At 37.9% G+C, this 18,053-nt stretch overlaps 1 protein-coding gene across 1 annotated transcript in view; it reads right to left on the bottom strand.

Annotated features, from left to right (window-relative positions):
* Positions 1-18,053, bottom strand: part of PKHD1 (PKHD1 ciliary IPT domain containing fibrocystin/polyductin) — a 462,062-nt gene that overhangs the window by 251,828 nt on the left and 192,181 nt on the right. Inside the window, exons 43-46 of the mRNA XM_055263099.2 lie at positions 12,156-12,268; positions 10,886-10,991; positions 8,134-8,268; positions 1,586-1,721 (exon numbers count right to left, since the gene is read on the bottom strand). Of these exons, the coding sequence (XP_055119074.2) occupies positions 1,586-1,721; positions 8,134-8,268; positions 10,886-10,991; positions 12,156-12,268 (490 nt within the window). The remainder of the gene's footprint in view (positions 1-1,585; positions 1,722-8,133; positions 8,269-10,885; positions 10,992-12,155; positions 12,269-18,053) is intronic.

An 18,053-nucleotide genomic window follows, 5' to 3' on the forward strand; every position in this document is an offset into this window, starting at 1 on the left:
TTCACACACTCATGTCATTAAAGGAGGAAAACTGAGTACACATCTCCCAGTACATACACTACCATACCATAATGTATTATGTACATTATAAAATATACAAAAAAGAAAATAAAATGAAAAAGATACAAATAGAGGCTCTAATGTTTTCATTCTGCAGCCCAATAGAGTACACGCAGTGAATTAATTCATGCATGAAAGGCTACACAATTGCACCTCTTGCAACTTCTGTATTTCATTTAATACCACAAACCACCTGCAGCTCTACATTTCAGTCATACTGGACTTCTTTGTGATTTCCCAAGCACAACTTGCTTCTTGGATTCTGTTTTTTGTGTGTATACTGTTCCTAGAAATTCTTCCTTGCATATACCTTCTTGCAAACTTCTATTCACCTTCCTAAACCCTACTCAAGAACAACCTCTATGAGCTCTTGCCAGACCCCCTTCCTCGGCCCCTTCACTGACTTTGTTGAGTCCTCTATTACTGCGTTCATCATGCTCTCTTACAACAATGGGCTTGGACATTTATTTTAGTGCCTAGATCAAGAGTTCCTGGAGGACAGAAACTATGTGTTTTTTATATTTGTACCCCCTAGGTCCTTAAGCAGAGCCTGAAATAGACGGTATTTAAGCAAATGAAGAGAGGGGTTAGCCAACATTATTCAGTGAAAAGGGATTCGAGTTCATAGGAGTAGTGTGATTTTTTTTCACTGTCTCATAAATGATATGAAATAGTCAAGATATTAAAGAATTGAGGAATTGCGATTGCAAGCACTTGTTATGAGGCATTTTTATTTCTATTATTATTTCTACAATCCTAAACTCAGATGCCACCCAAATAAAAACAATCTTTCATTCTGCCTACATAGGAAAAAAAAAAAGTGGAGACTTGTTGATTATTCATTTAATTAAAAAAACAAACAATTATCTAAATTGGTGATTCAAACCACAAGAGCATATTTACTTGAATTACTTGGTTTGGCTGTTTACAATGATCCAATCAACTAGATTACTCTCTACCTCTTTCACCTTGGCCCATGAGCCCTCCAAGTTATTTCTTACCACCTCTGAGATGTGGTTAAAAAGTGAGCAAGAACTCCTATGGTTCCCTTTGTGCGTACATCAAGCCCTGGACTGTTGAAAACATTAAGTACCTGAACTTTAGCTCTTTCAGGAAAGGTTGTATGCATGTTAGTTTATACCAGGTATCTACCCATCTAACTCCATTCTTTCATTTAATCAATAAACTGCCTACTACGCATCTGGCTCTGTGCTAGGTACTAATAATTAAAACTCTGAGCAAGAAATACATGATCTCTGCCTTTATGAAGGTCAGAGTCCAGCAGAGACATAGGACCATAATGATAGAATGTGACAGGCACCGTAATAGGAGGAGGACAGGGAGCTGCAGAAGTTGCATGGGGAGAACCTCCAGGATGTCTTTTAGGAGATTTAAGCAACAGTTTCTACTGATGCAATCTTATAACTGAAAGAGATAATGATTCACAAAGTATTTGCCACTATTTATAATACTGACTTGAATATTGGCCTTATTTATTATCTGTTCTGTCTATTCAAATAATTACCTTGTCCTTGGGAACAGTCTGAACAGGTTCTAATGGCCACACAGTTGATGAGATCAAAATTAACAAAGGTTGTGTTAGACACCATCAGTTCCCATCTTTTAGGAGTTTTAATCCCAGATGACATACACAGACTTCCCTGTGATTTAAAAGAAAAAAAGATGAAAGCAAAATAAGAAAACTGGACACATGAAATACAATTCATAATGCATGAATAAAAACAAAGATAAAAAAGCGAGCTATTGACTAAGAGAAAATATTTGCCAATCACACATATGACAAAGGACCTATATCCAGAATATAGAAAGAACTCTCAGGTTTCAACAGTAAGAAAACAGACAATGCAATTCAAAAATCAGGAAAAAAAAACCTTCAAAAGACAACCCAGAAAAGAAAATATACAGATAGCAAATAAGCACAGGAAAAAAAAAAAAAAAGTTCAACATCATTATTCACTAGGGAAATGCAAATTAAGAGCACACTAAAATATACTATACATCTATTAGAATGGATAAATAAAGATACAGTGACAATAGTAAGTGCTGATGAGGATGAGAAAGAATTAAAACTCTCCTATGTTTCTAGTGGAATGCAAAATGAGACAGCCACTGTGGAAAACTTTGGCAGTTTCTTATAAAGTTAAATATGCCCTTATCATATGACCTAGCAATTCAACTCCTAGGTATTTACCTTGGAGAAATGAAAACTTACATTTATATAAAAACCTGACACAAATGTTCACAACAGTTCCATTTATAATCACTAAATCTGGAAACAAGTCAAGTGAACCTCAATAAATGAATGGATAAACAAACTGCATTACATCTATCTAATGGAATACTATTCATCGATAATAAGGAATGTAATATTGATACATGCAACAAGTTAGATGAATCCCAATGGCATTCAGGAGTGAAGAAAGCCAGTCTCAAAAGGTTACATGCTATATGACTCCATTTATATGACTGTTGAAAAGGCAAAACTGTAGTGACAGAGAATACATTAGTGATCGCCAGTGGTTTAAAGTAAGAGGAGGCTGTGGCTACAAAGATGGAGCAAGGAACTGGAGTGGATGCAACTGTTTCTGTGTCTTGATTGTCGTGGTGGTTGTTACACAAATGTGTACATGTGTTAAAGCTCATAGAACTGTACATCAAAAAGTCAGTTTTGCTATATATTAACATATTTTAAAAACTTTAACAAAAAGTCTGAAAAGAAAGAAACAATAAGTGTTTTCATGATTTTCCACAAAATCTCTTTGACAAACACTATCCAATCAAGTTGCTGGTGCCTCACTGTTCCATTGTTAAAAATAGTCTTACATTCGAGGATTACCAGAATTTTTTCAATCGCTCCCAACATGAAAAATGATGAAACAATAAACAAATAGCAGAAAAGAAACCCAGTGGACACAAAGCTAGTCTAGAAATCAGAAGAAAACAAAAACTTAATAATGAATGGCCTTGGCAAAATAAGTATATTATATCCATGAAACAAAAAGAAGCCTAAAATATTATTTTTAGAAAAAAAAAGGAAATAGGACAGTAGAAAAATTCAATATCATAGAAAGTAGAACAAAAAGACAAAGAGATGGAAAATCAGTAAGAACATTAAGATAAGAAGAACATTCCAGGAGGCCCAATATTTAAATAATCATAGCTTTAAGGAAAAGAGGAAAATATAGGGGAAAGAATTTTCAAAGAAATAATTGAAGAAAACTGTCCGGAAGGAAAGGATATAATTTTCCAGACTGAAAAGTCCCGCTCAGTATCTAGCACAATGTTTAGAAAAAGAGCCACAGCAAAGTGCATCATATTGAAATTGCAAAACACCAGGGACAAGGACAAGTTTCTAAGAGCTTTCAGAGAGAAAAAAAATAAGTTACACATAAAAATCCTGGAATCTGAGTATTTTTTTTTTTTTTTTTTTTGAGACAGAGTCTCACTCTACTGCACAGTCTGCAGTGCAGTGGCATGATCTCAGCTCACTGCAACCTCCGCTTCCTGGGTTGAAGTGATTGTCCTACTTCAGCCTCCCGAGTAGCTGGGACCACAGGCGCACGCCACCACATCTGGCTAATTTTTGTACTTTTAGTAGAGACAGGGTTTTGCCATGTTGGCCAGGCAGGTCTCGAACCCCTGACCTCAGGTGATCTGCACACCTTGGCCTCCCAAACTGCTGGGATTACAGGTGTGAGCCACTCCATCCAGCCCTGAATCTGAGTATCTTAAAACTATTCAGCCTCAAGACCAGAAGGAGCTACAAGATGATGTAATATTGCCTTCAAAATTTCAATGCAAAATGAACTTCAACCTGGTATCCTATAACCAACAATCTACTAATAAAGGGGTCTCCATATATAGCTCAAAACTTTTACCTTCCATCGCTTCCTTTTTTTTTTTTTTTTTTTTTCTTTTTTCCAGAAAGTTACCTTAGGGTATGTTCAAACAAAATAACAAAATGAGAAATTAAGCCAGAAAGAAAGAAGATGTATGAATCAGAAACAACAGTTCCAATACTAGACAGACATGAAGGAAATCTCCAGGATAACGTTCAAGGGAGAGTCTAAGATGGAGCTTTGAAACCCTTCTTATACATTGCTGGTGTAAGCATCAACTCTGGATTGTTGCTTGGCATTATCCACTAAAGCTACACGGTGATCCAGCAATTTTACAACTTGGCTTATATTCAACAGAAATGCATGCACATGAAGACCAGAAGGCATATAGAATAATGCTTATAGCATTATTATTTGTAAATAACCAAACTTACAAATGATGAAAACAACCAGGTACAATAAATTGCATGCTTTATGATTCCATTTACACAAAGTTCAAAACCAGGAGAAATTAATCTATATCGATAGAAGGCTGAATAATGCTTGCCCTTTGGCTAGGGCGTGCAGAGTGGGGTTGAATGGGGGGACAAGAAGAGGCTTTAGAGGAGCTGATAATGTTCATTTATTTATTAGTTTTTATTTTTTAGAGACAGGATCTTGCTCTGGCAATGTTCTGTTTCTTGTTCTCAGTTGTATACATATACATGGTTGGTTTGCTTTGTAAAAATCCACTGAGCTATTCCCCTGTGATTTGTGCATATTTCTCCATAAATGTTGTATTTCCACGAAACATTTACCTTAAAAAGTAAGACAAATACTAGAGAAAGGTAACATAGAAGATGAGAGGGTAAGGAAAGAAGCTAAAGGAGTTTAATGTCCTTGCATTACTTATGTAAAGTTTAACAGTGCTGATGTAATTTAGACTTTGTTAAGACAAGCAAGCACATTAAAAACTTAAGGCCAACAGCTAAAATAATCATAACAGAATGGATAACTTTCAAATGAGTAAATATAAAAAGATACTATGCAACACAAGACAAATAAAAATAGAAAAGAAGAAAAAACAGAAACCAAAAACGGATCGCAAATTAAGATGGTAGAAATAAATGCAAATACATGGGAGACATCAGCATGTGGAAGGTAATTGAAACCACTAGAGAAAATGAGATTTCTCCCAGGGAGAGCTAGTATATTGAGAAGAAAAGGGGCCCTAAAACAGAATTTAGGGAAACAAAAAGATGAAAGGTCTAAATTGAAGAAGACAAATCCACAAGTGAAAATGGGAAATCACCCCTAGAGAAATAGGAGGAAGAACGAAGCAACTCCATCAGCATCTGTCTGAATACGGTATTTTTTAAAGTAGCATCATCTACTCAAATTAATTACAATAACAACAAAGACAGCCAACCTACAGATACTTCGATAAGTAGGGTGACTGTAATTTAAATTAGAATTAGACATTTTTTTAGTGTGAAAGGGTATGTTAATTAGACAGAATGCGGGGACAATAGGTATAAACAAACTACGCACCCAAACTAGGATATATAGTCATGCTATAGCACATCTCTTTCTTGTATATTTAAGTCATTCTTACTGAAAATTATTCTATTTATCTAAATACAAAGGTAACATTGGCTGTGAGAGTACCAACACATATACAGGTATGCTTACAGGAAAAAAATTCCTTCTAATGATAAAAAGTTCTTCCAGAAAGTAATGTTTATTTTAGGATGTGACTCACAGATAATTGTATGCCACCAATTATATGTGAGTGGAAAGTCTAACAATGGACAGGCCAAATTCTTTAAAAGTCTTCATTCCTGGCCAGGCGCAGTGGCTCACGCCTGTAATCCCAGCACCTTGGGAGGCCGAGGCGGGCGGATCACGAGGTCAGGAGATCGAGACCATCCTGGCATGTTGAAACCCCGTCTGTACTAAAAATACAAAAAATTAGCCAGACATGGTGGCAGGCGCCTGTGGTCCCAGCTACTCAGGAGGCTGAGGCAGGAGAATGGTGTGAACCCGGGAGGCGGAGCTTGCAGTGAGCCGAGATCGGGCCACTGCGCTCCAGTCTGGGCGACAGAGCAAGACTCCATCTCAAAAAAAAAAAAAAAGTGTTAATTCCTAAAGGAATGGCAGGCACAAAAGACAGAGGCTAAAATCAGAGTCCCATAACTACAGAGGTCAGGCACCCTCTTTTTCTTTCTTTTTTTTGAAACAACTGACACCTGGCAACATAGTGGTTCCCAAATAAATCTGAAAAATACTGTGCTAAGTAAAGATTAATCGATTTTCTTTTTGCTTGTTCACTTTAATGCTAGAATTTCTCAGAGCCTTTAGTATATTTTTTCAATGAATTTTATTCTGTATATTTGAGGTTTACAACATATTACAGGGTACACATAGGTTATAGTGAAGCAAATTAACATATCTGTCATTTCACATAGTTACTTTTCTGTGACAAGAGCAGCCAAAATCCACTTATTTAACAAAATTCCCTGACACAATACAATTTTATTATCTCTAATGCTTATGTTGTATATTACATCTCTGGATTTGTTGGAGATTTTGGGAAATAGAGGGTACGGTAAACAGCACAGCATAAATATAATTATAACCAAAGAATCTTCTTTTTCCAGACACTATCTAAGGGCTAGCTTTTCATGAAAAACACTTCAGGGAACACTGGTATGAGCACTAATAAATGTCCTTTGCCAAAGCCATTTTCCATGTGCAATTGAAGAATATTTGACCAGGAGTGGTGGGATATCAGGGTGGTCCTAGCTCCACAATACTAGGCATGAAGCTTAAACTGCCATTCAACTTTCCAAGCCTCCATTTGCCCCTAAATTCAAGAAGTTTAACCAGATCATCTCTTAGGTAATAGTTGGCTCTTTAATTATGTGGTTTTATGATTTGGATAACTAACCAGCATCTAGACATCCCCTAGAACAAAACTGTTTAACATTTTCCACCAGGGGACTCTTGTCCTGCACTTACTTAAGAGACTGAAAGGCCCTCAGCTGTACTACATTCCTAGTGAATTACACCCCAAGGGTGTGATTATTTTTGATTATCTCATGATAGGCACCCTTTTGTCATAACTTATATCTTAATTTTTGTCACTTTCCCATTAATTATGATGTCTATTTAACATCAATTAAGATACTGCAACATTAATTTACCAAGACAGTTACTCAGTTTGCTGGGAATTTTGTTTTTAACATCTACTCTAAGGTTATTTCTGGAAAAGTTAAGGACCTCTGATGTACTACAGCATCACAGAATCTAAATCTGGGTACCATCCTCTCTTGAAAACTACACAGTCTGAAAAGAAGAATCATCTCTCAAGGTGGTAATCCTTTTAGAGGAAAAAAAAAAGCCTGCGACTTATTTATCTCCTGGAAAGTAAAGTATAATTCAAAGGAGATTTTACTAAGAAAAGTTGAGAGTTAAATCCAAGAAAATGTAGCTTAATAAGAAAATGACTTTTAAAATCTTCCCATTTTTATCTATAGCTATGAAATAAATAATCTTCAATGGAAGTATAAGAATCAAACCTTATCATTTAAATTTCAATTGAACTAAGCACTCAGGAACAAACTGAAGAGAATATTCTTCCTTGGCTCCCAAGAAATCTACGATTTCCATAATGATGTGATGACTAGTATGAATGTAGCTCTAATACAAACAAGAACATAGGGGATCCATTATAGACCTGAAGCCTAAGAGACCAATGGCAGCCAGGAACCCCCACTTAGGAATTAGTGCTTCCCACCTGGAAGTACTCTTTGCCCCATCTGCATCCTTGTACCCTGAGAAGTCATCTAGAGTCTGATTTTTATCATGTGGAAATCCATACTTAGGCACATATTAGTGAATCACATACAAAATAATGAACTAGGCAAATTTCTATTTCATGATTTGACCTCTATGAGTAATAATTCTAAATTGCAACCAAATAAAATTCTGTAAGCTTCTTATGACTTCTGTGATTTATGTGTACTCATAGCACTAAAGCCCTGTGTATATATGAGTTCTATTATCAATATCACTACTCTTACAAATAAAAAGCTCTTTTAACTTTTACTAATTAAATACGAGATTCACTAAAGAACGCTATTAAAATTGCATATCCTGGATCATCAGGGGGCCCAGCACATGTAATTTTGTTGTGATTGACAGCCTAAAACAACCACACTAAGGCACTTACCTTGTGGGCAAAATGACCAAGTAATAAGCTGTCAGTAACTGAAGTATTTGCATCACTTTCCAAGACGTCAATTCCAAAATCTCTGCATGAATAAACTTGGAAGTTTTTCAGGCGAAGATTGCTACTTCTAAAAATCTATAAAATACAGCATGTTACAGCAAAGGTCTGAGGCTTGGTTTTTCTTGCAGACTTCCTGTAGCTTTTAAAGTTATTGATTAAGTATAAAGAAGCATGCTATATTGTATTAAAGCACCTTTTGTCCATCAGTGTCAGTACAGGTATCCTGAAGTTGCTGTGAGGTCAGCACTAATGAGTCTCGTTTGGTAACACCCCTTTGTACTTTTCATTTCTCCTCATAATAACCAACACATTAAAAAGATCAATGTGAATTCTCCACATACCTGAAATAAACTTGGAGTGGCCAAATCACACAAAGGTAACAGAGAAAAACATAGCATCCAAGAACTCTAGTGCTTAACATTTTCTTCAATGTATTATGTATTAACTCATATTGTCAGAAGATTGCAAATATGAAATAAGTAGCCCAGCATGACTACAGAGTCACTGTAATTTCAACATAAGTTATGTACATATACGTTTATGATAACCCAAACAGCGGTCATACAATAACAAAATTAGCTTGGTAGAGTGGTAAGCCTCCTACTTGCTATGGTTTAAGCCTGTCCCCCAAAAAGCATGTTTTGGAAACTTAATCCCTGATATAACAGTGTCAGGAGGTGTGTACGTTATGAATGGATCAGTGCTGATTACAAAAAATCTTGGGGCTGTGAGTTCTATCATTTGCTCCTTCTTTGACTTCTTTGCCTTTCTGCTACAGACTGATGTAGCAAGAAGGTCCTCAGCAGATGCTGGCCTCTCAATCTTGGACTTCCAAGCCTCCAGAATCATAAGCTAATAAATTTCTCTTTATTATAATTTACCCAAATTTCATTATTCTGTTATAGCAGCACAAAAGGGACTAAGACACCACTGGTCTGGGAGACAGAGTTGTGCTTATGTTTACATCTTTGACCAATTTTTTGCCAATTTTATTTATTATTAATACCTAATGACTCATTTTAAGTTAATTTTTGTAAGTAGTATAAATTAAGGTAGGATACAACTTAATTCTTTTGTGTGTGACTATCTTGTTGTACAAGCACCATTTGTTGAAAAGACTATATTTCCCACATTGAATGGTCTTGGCATCCTTTGTCAAAAATCATTTGTTTATAGATGTATGGGTTTATTTCCGGACTCTCACTTCTATTTCATTGACATATATGTCTATCTTTCTGCCCATATACCACACTGTCTTGATTATTGTTGCTTTGTAGCAAGTTTTAAAATAGGGAAGGATAAATCCTCTTACTTCATTCTTCTTTTTTGGTATAGTTCAGGGGAAGTTTACGTTTTAAATTTGCTGCTATTACGTTATTTAATTTCCCCCTTATTCTTCACTATAAAAGTGCAATTCCAAGAATATTTTTATTATTTAAACTTTCTGATTGATCAAATTTGAGTGCACAAGAGTTCAAGTTGTAGTTCTCTATTTTTTTCTTTCACAGGTTTAGCATTTATGATTGCAGAATTTCAAAAAATGGCTTTAATAGCATCTTTTAATATTTTCATTTTACTAGATTATTTCCTCTAGAACAAGGCTATTCAAGAGCAGGGAGACAGAGTTTAAGCCCCTGCAGGTATAAATCACTTCTCTGCATAAGAGGGCACCCAACAAATGTTTCCACTAGATTTGTTACCCCTATAATATTTATAGTGCTCATGGGAAGCATTTTATAAAATTAAATGAGAACAAAATACTAAATACACTTCGGACTCTACCTGTTAGCTATCCTAATTATATATTTTTGGGCTTTCTTCACCCACAATTATCTTTCTTTTATGGATATATGAAACAAATGTTTGACTTTCTTATTGTGACATTATTATATGTTTGTATTCTATTTCCTGAAGGCTCTACAGACATATTTCTTCATCTATATATCTTACGCTCCAGATTTCTAGGCAGAGACAAAGTGTATGTAATTTTGCCTGTATTGCATCAAATAGTGGCCCTGAATAAGTTTTATACATTGCTGTTAGCAGTGAGCATGCAAAGCTTCCTTATAAGAAAATCACTGCAATAATGAAGAGTAAATGATTGAACATGAACCTTTTCTTTTCCTTTAAGAAAAAAATGGAAGAAAATTTAGCTTATTGACTAAAGTAAGAGTGGTATCTTGAGCTAGAATGTTTGTGTTCCAATGACGAACAGTGCTTTTTCTTAAGACTGGGGCATGTATTAATCAGGATATCGGGACATCAAATGCACAACATTGGGAGTCTAAATTCTGCACTTGGTTGTACTACTAACCAATTGTGTGACCTTTGACAAGTCCCTTCCCTTTCTTAGCCTTAATTTCTATCTCTAAGTAGGGATGGAAGGAAGGAATAGGGAACCTCTATGATCTACGCTGATTATAAATCTTTATGATTCTGTTGTTCTCTTCTAGGGTTGCCAAAAACACACAATGGAGAAAATGACCTAACCCTGGATTAGTGACAAGGAATTTGTTTAACAACTATTCTACAAGCACCTGTGATCCATTGGTGCTTTAAAATTGTGATAGCACAGCAATGCTCCCCTCAAGGGCAAGTCATTCCCATTTAAGTAGATATGCATAATGAATTGCTGTGAGAAAACAAGTGGCAGTTTTAATTTAAAAAACAACAACAACAAAAAAAAACTTACCTGGGCACCACCTGCACTTTCCCAAACTGTGAAGCTCTGGAACAGAGTGGTGCCAGTGACATTATCCCAAGGTGGCTGAAATTTAGGGTATACAAAGAGACCATACCTAAAAAGTGAAACAAAGAATGAAATTAAGCCAATTTTTATGTTTCTAACTTCCTACTTTTTCTTGTTGAAAAATACAAAGCAAAAGTAATGTATTAGGGAGAGTGAAGGTAGATAGAATCTGTGACCCTCCCCTGACCGTTCTTGCCCACCCCTCAGCCCTCCCACTTTTACCCTCTGTGACCTGCTTCCGAATCCCAACAAAATGCAGATTACTCCAGAGCCCAAGCCCACCAGCCTCCCAGGGGCTCTGCATATTTGGAAGTTTAATTGCTCTCTCTATTGAATTATCTCTGGCCACAAAAGGTACATTCTGTCCTTCTGCCTTTTCATGTTACTCTCTTCTCTTTACCATCGAACTGTTATGATCTAGAAAATAATGCTAACACAATTATATTCAAAAGTCAAGACATGGAGGCAGCCAAGATGTCCATCAATAGGTTAATGGCTGGGGAAAATGTGGTGTATACTTGCAATGGAATATTATTCAGCCTTTAAAGAGAAGGAAATCCTGCCATTTGTGACAATGCAGATAAACCTGGGGGACACTGTGCTGGGTGAGGTAAGCCAGACATAGAAGAGCAATAGTACATCGTATCACTTAAATGAGAAATCTAAAATAGTCAAACTTATAGAAGCAGAGAGTAGAATGAATGGTGGTTGGTAGGGGCTGGGAGGAGGGGAAAATGGGAAGTATTATTCAAAGGGTACAAAGTTTCAGCTATGCAAAATGAATAAGTCCTAGAGATATACTGTATGGCAAAATGCCAAAGTATAGAATACAGCAAAATTAACAATACTATATTCTATACTTAAAAATTTGCTAAGAGGTCAGATTTTGTGTCAAATGTTCTTACAGTAATAATAATAATTCAAATAAAGAGGGCTGGAGGAAAGCTTTTAGAGGTGATAGATATGTTTGGGGCATAGATGGTGATGATGGTTTCAGGGGTGTATACTTATCTCCAAACTCATCAAGTTGTATACATTATGAACAGCTTTTTGTATGTCAATTATACTTCAAAAAAGCAGTTTCAGAAAATATACAGGAACATCACCAAATCTCGAATAAATGCCAGAAGTGCTCTCATTGTGAGCATTCTACAGAAAAATGTGAAATCATAAGACTTACAGCCAAAATGTAGATGAATTTCCCCAAAGTTACCTGGTACAGGAATGTGCAGTGTTCTGAGTGAAGGAAAGAAGTGGAGCTTGTGATGTTTTGTTGGTCATGAGATGGAAAAAGTAGCCATAGCCAGCACCACATACTCTGTTCCCCTACAGAAATTAAGGAGAGTTAAAAAATAGTTACCCCATGTATGATAAGGTTGCTGGAAAGAAAGACTCCTGTTTGTACTCATCCCACTTTTATATTCACTTTCTGCCAAAGTACATTAAAACTCTATTATAGACTCACTTATTCTTTTTTTTTCCTTTTGGGAACAAAAATACTGATATGGTTTGGATCTGTCCCGCTGCCCATATCTCAGGTTGAATTGTAATCCCCAGTATTGGAGGTATGGCCTGGTGGGAGGTGATCGGATCACGGGGTCAGTTTCTTGTGAATGGTTTAGCACTGTCCCCCTTGGTAATGTTCTCACCATAGTAAGTGAGTTCTCATGCGACCTGGTAGTTTAAAAGTGTACAGCACCTTGTGGCCCCCACCTTGTCTTGCTTCTGTTCCTGCCATGTAAGGTGCCTGCTCCTGCTTTGCCTTCTGCCATGAGTAAAGGCTCCCTGAGACCTGAGACCTCCCCAGAAACTGATGCTTCCATGTTTCCTGTATAGCCTGCAGAACCGTGAGCTAATTAAACCTCTTTTCTTTATAAGTTACCCAGCCTCAGGTATTTCTTTATAGCAATGCGAGAATGAACTAATAAAAACATTGTCATTCTTCTTCCTCCAGCCAGCTCAACTAGACTGCAATTTGCCCATCTTAATAACTGGTATCTCATGTTCAAGCCTCCTTCTAAGCTCCCACAGTGAGTTTACTTATGACATCTAAAATTCTACTCTTTGGTGAATGCAAGAGTATATGGCGGCTCTCCAAGGCAAAGGTGTACCTTGAAGTCAAGCCTACACAATGTGTTCTCTCTGGCTCTTTGAACAACTCAATGATTTGTCTGTGGGCTGAAGGCCACATGATTGGACCAGTCATGACTTAGTTCCAAGACAAGGTGACTGAGTTCAAATACAGCTCAAATCTCTTCAAAGTGCTCTTGTCCTGACTAGACTATTAAGTCACCTTGATATTTCTTTATAGGTCTTACTATCTAAATAATTTCATGTATTTTATGTGTTCATATAAATCTGACTTCTATTGGTCCATATGAGTTTGGGGATCTAATTCTGATCAAACTGAACACAATGAGGTTATCTTTATAAATTCAATGAAGTACCTACAATAGGTTCATCCCTATGTAATATAGTCTTAAGACAGAGTAAAAAACTGACTTCCTAAAGGTTTAAGACTGTACACAGATGTATTTTTTCTGGCCTACCCAATGTTCACATTTTTTTGTTTCCAACATGTTCAAACCAAGAGACTTAATAAAAATTTCAGACTTTCAGCTTTTCTGAGCCCAAATTCCTGTGAGGTAGCCACGGGTCAGGTGAAGATAAGAAGGGCCTTCCTTTTTGGACTGTGGATCGTTTTTCCACAGTCCTCACCCTTCCTGTTTCATTCATTTATGATGCCTGCCTAGTCTCTGCAGTATTCGAATTTGCAACCTCAACTACAGGCAGCAAAGTAAATAACATGTTGGCTATTCTATGAAAGTCTCTATTTCTGCTTTCCTGAATCACATCTGAGTTCTCTCAGTGTCACACTCTCACATCTCAAGGATCCCAAGCCCTCTCTTTACCATCAGGGAGGAAGAACTCTGAGAAAAATCAGGGGCCCTATCAGGCTGCTGCACTGCAGTGATGCTATTAGTGGGAGGAATGAAGGGCCAGTCGATCAAGCTATGAGACTACTTCCTATGTGCCCACATACATCTGACCTCTCTCAGCCTGAGTGGCTGTCCAAAGCCAAGATGCCCATGTCTACCTGGAGAACAGAAGTTAAGGAATAGGCTGCTCAGGCGTCAGCCTTGTGCCACATGGATGAAGGGAGTCTCCAAGGCTCCCACATGATTCAATCCTGATCACCTGGGGGTTTTCCATGGCCTGGCTGGTGCGAGACAAGGAATGCCTGGAGTATCCTCCTTGGAAGTCACTCAATCTTGGGAACACAAACTATGGGGCTTGGAGAGCTCATCCTGAACACTGGCAGCAGGGTCACAGTAAACAGAATGGGGAGTCATGAGGACTATGACACTCTGCCACTCAACAAGACATTAAATTCCTTTCTTTAAAAAACAATACTTCAGTGCAGCCCTCTAATGCAGGGCTCAGTGGGGACTATGCTGTGAGCATCCCCTTGGAATAGTTTCTTAAACTTTAGTGTGCAGCCTGGTAGAGTTGTCATATTTAGCAAATAAAAACACAGAATGCCCAGTGAAATTTAAATTTCAGATGAAAAATAAAATATTTTAGTATAAGTGTGTCCCAAACACTATCTGAAATTTAAATTTGGCCAGATATGCTGTATTTTATCTGGCAGGCTTTACCTGGGGGTATATTAGCCAAAGATTTTTAGATATTTTGATTTAGTAGGGGGGTGATGAGGAAAGGATGAGGGACAGTATTCTGTACTCTTGGCCATCACAAGGTGCTCTGATAGGTCTGCTGCAGGTGATATTTTGACCCCATTTTGAGAACTACTCCACAGGTGATTGAGAGAGTAACGCTAAGGGTTACCAACGTTCCTAGGAGACATTTGAAGAGGAGAGAGACACTAGAACAACCATTTCCTGGCGAAGTTTTTTGCCATGAGTTGCTTTGGGAACCCACTGCAAATGGAAGCCACTGCTGAAAACTGAAGGACGATAAAGACCTAGAAATCAGGGGGAGAATCCATTGCTAGGTACCCAGCAGAAACATTGCCCAGCTCAGTGCAAGTTATATGTACGTTGGATTTTTTTTCTTTTCCTTAGAAGTATTTATTTTTTTAAGTAATGAGTAGAATAATAACACTCATAGTGAAAATCTACAGAGAAGGTACTACAGTCCAGGTACTGGATTTTAGAGTCTCATTTATCTTTACAATAGTTTTATGAGTTTTGTATTATTATTACAGTTTCATAGCAAAGAAACTGAAGCTCAGAGATGTTGAGTAACTTTCCCAAAGTCACAGAGCAAATAGTTGTCAGAGCCAGCTCCATCCAAGTCCAAGCCTGGAAAAGTTAGAGACTGGAGTAGAGACACAAAGGTAGGACCCAAAGGCAGGATGCCCGATAATAGGGTGCAAGTGAAGAAACATAAACAAGACAGTACAAAGCAAAGTCTTGTCACTCAGTCACCGACAGAACAGGCATTTGCTGTGGCCTCCCCAATAGTGGAGACAACATATTGAACAACATCCTTTGCAGAAGTCAATGTATCATGGACATTCACGCAAGGGAAATTCCAGAGAGAAATTAACTGTCCAAGTAAGCCAGCTCCTAGAGGTGTGCAACTATAGTCACCAGAAAAAAAAAAAAAAAGTGAATTAATCCTTAAGGCACCAGGGGTAGTGTTTGATATTGCTATATATCAATATATAAGGCACCGGGGGTAGTGTTTGATTTCTCCAAATCTGGAGAGCATTTTGCAGGCCAGATTTAACTAAGGAGTTGCTCTTTTCACACCCCAAATCCAGAGAATGTAAAATCCTTCTCATCCTCACCACATAGGGAAAAAAGTATGCACAGCTTAGCGTGCACAGAGATACACGGGTAGGGGTGTGGGACATTTCCCAAGAGTAGGAAGAAGACATGACATTTTGAAGAGTACATTTAAGGAGGATGAGGGTTCTGGAATTTCAGCATTATGGAGATCAAGTGTTATTAAGGCTCAGACATGTTGACGAGGACTGGCTTCTGAGACAGGAATTTTGAGCAATGACAGATGAAAAGACTGAGATTATCTGCAGTTGTCATCTACTATCAGTGCAGACAGTAGGGATATGGACCGGATGCAGATAAGGGTTAGAATTTAATGAGGAAGTTCTGACCTATCTAAGGACAGGGTCTTGCACTAGACTTTCACACAGCTCAGGGAGTTTTTCTACATTCTCAGTAAGGATGGTTTGAGAGTGAGGACTCCATACCCTTTTACTTGTAGCTATTCTCCATTTCTTTATCCTTAGACTAAGCAAACTCATTTCATCCTATGGCTTCAGTCATTCTAGACTAATATTTTTATTGACTTTAACTTCCAAATGAAAGAAAAACTTTAGGTTTTTTGTTTTTGTTTTTGTTTTTGAGATGGAGTTTCACTCTTGTTGCCCAGGCTGGAGTGCAATGGCACGATCTCGGCTCACCGCAACCTCCACCTCCCAGATTCAAGCGATTCTCCTGCCTCAGCCTCCTGAGTAGCTGGGATTACAGGCATGCACCACCATGCCCGGCTAATTTTGTATTTTTAGTAGAGATGGGGTTTCTCCATGTTGGTCAAGCTGGTCTTAAACTCCCGGCCTCAGGTGATCTGCCCACCTTGGCCTCCCAAAGTGCTGGGATTATAGGCATGAGCCACCATGCCCAGCCAACTTTAGGTGTTATTGAGGGTAACTCTCTGAACCTGGGTGATCCACTGGCAGTGATAATATAACGGCACCCCCGACAGGAGGAGAACTTAAAGGCCCTATTCCTTCCTGAATGTACCACATGTTCCACAAGAAATACACACACACACACACGTTCAGCCAAGCAAAGACAGTATGGGGGAGAAAACTGAAACAGATTGCTCTTAACCCAATAACACCCAATTCCCTGCCTTGTGTGACAGAAAGAATCAATGCCTCAACCCCTGGAGGCCTTCAGTTTTGGGGGAAGTGTGAGTCAGGGCCAGAGTTCCCCCTGACACTAGAAGCCTGACCAGCAGGCAGCAGCCAGGACCTGGTCAGGGAGGCCAGCACATGCTGACACAATTTCCCCGGGCTGTTTATTTAGCTTTAGCTTCAATTCACTGTGAGTCCCAAAGGTTCTTACCCTGGGTATTTGTAAATAGACAGCCATTTCTTCCTCATTTTTCATTCAGTTACAGGATGTTTTGTTCCTTTGTGGACTAACTGGCCAAGTCTCGCCTGCACTTCATTATTTTGGAGTCTGAGCAATTCTCCAATTTCCTAAAAGCACTTAGAATTCAAATCACATATCTCACCTACCACAGGGTGCTCACCAAAAGTGACTTTTGGATATCACTGAATATTAAGGTGAATCACTATCAAAGATGCTAACACGACTTCAAAGAATCAAGTCCATTTCTAAGACTTCAATGGTCTTAGGGTGGCCTAGTCTAGAATGGTGCTTGTCAATCAGGGATGACTTTGTTCCCTAGGGAACATTTAACAACCTCTGGATACATTTTTTATTGTAACAACTTGGAGGATGAAGAAGAGAGAAGAGGGCTACTGGTATTCAGTGCATAGATACCAGGGATGCTGTTATACAGAGGACAGGCTCAACAACAAGGAATTACCCAGCCCAAAATGTCAATATTGACGTAGTTGAGAAACCTTGGTCTATAGTCTACACTAGAGTCACATATTAGCAAAATAACCCACACTCATTTTCCAGTATCCCATCTCCAAATTTTGATGGAAAGACAAGCCTAAATATGAAAACATGGTTAATTACAATAAGAATGCTTTCATAGTCTTTACTAGGAAACTATTCATATCATTTAAAACCATTAGATGAGGCATCAGGCATTCCCATGAAAAAAACGTTTATTAGCATTAAATCAGCTATCTCAATTTTTCTCTTGTGCTAGAAAATAGAGTATGCACTCTTGCTTCTTGGCCTCGAGAAGAATCACTGTCTTAGTTGGCAAATACAAGTGCCCAATGTATCTCTTCAGCCCTTGTAGATACACAAAGATATACCACAGCTGTTGTTCTCAGTCATGATTACACAACACAAACTTTCCCCAAGGAAGTAAAACTCCACCTTCTCTAGGTATGTCTCCCTATACCCATGAG

The sequence above is a fragment of the Symphalangus syndactylus genome, chromosome 23 (assembly GCF_028878055.3).
Source record: "Symphalangus syndactylus isolate Jambi chromosome 23, NHGRI_mSymSyn1-v2.1_pri, whole genome shotgun sequence".
NCBI lineage: Eukaryota > Metazoa > Chordata > Mammalia > Primates > Hylobatidae > Symphalangus > Symphalangus syndactylus.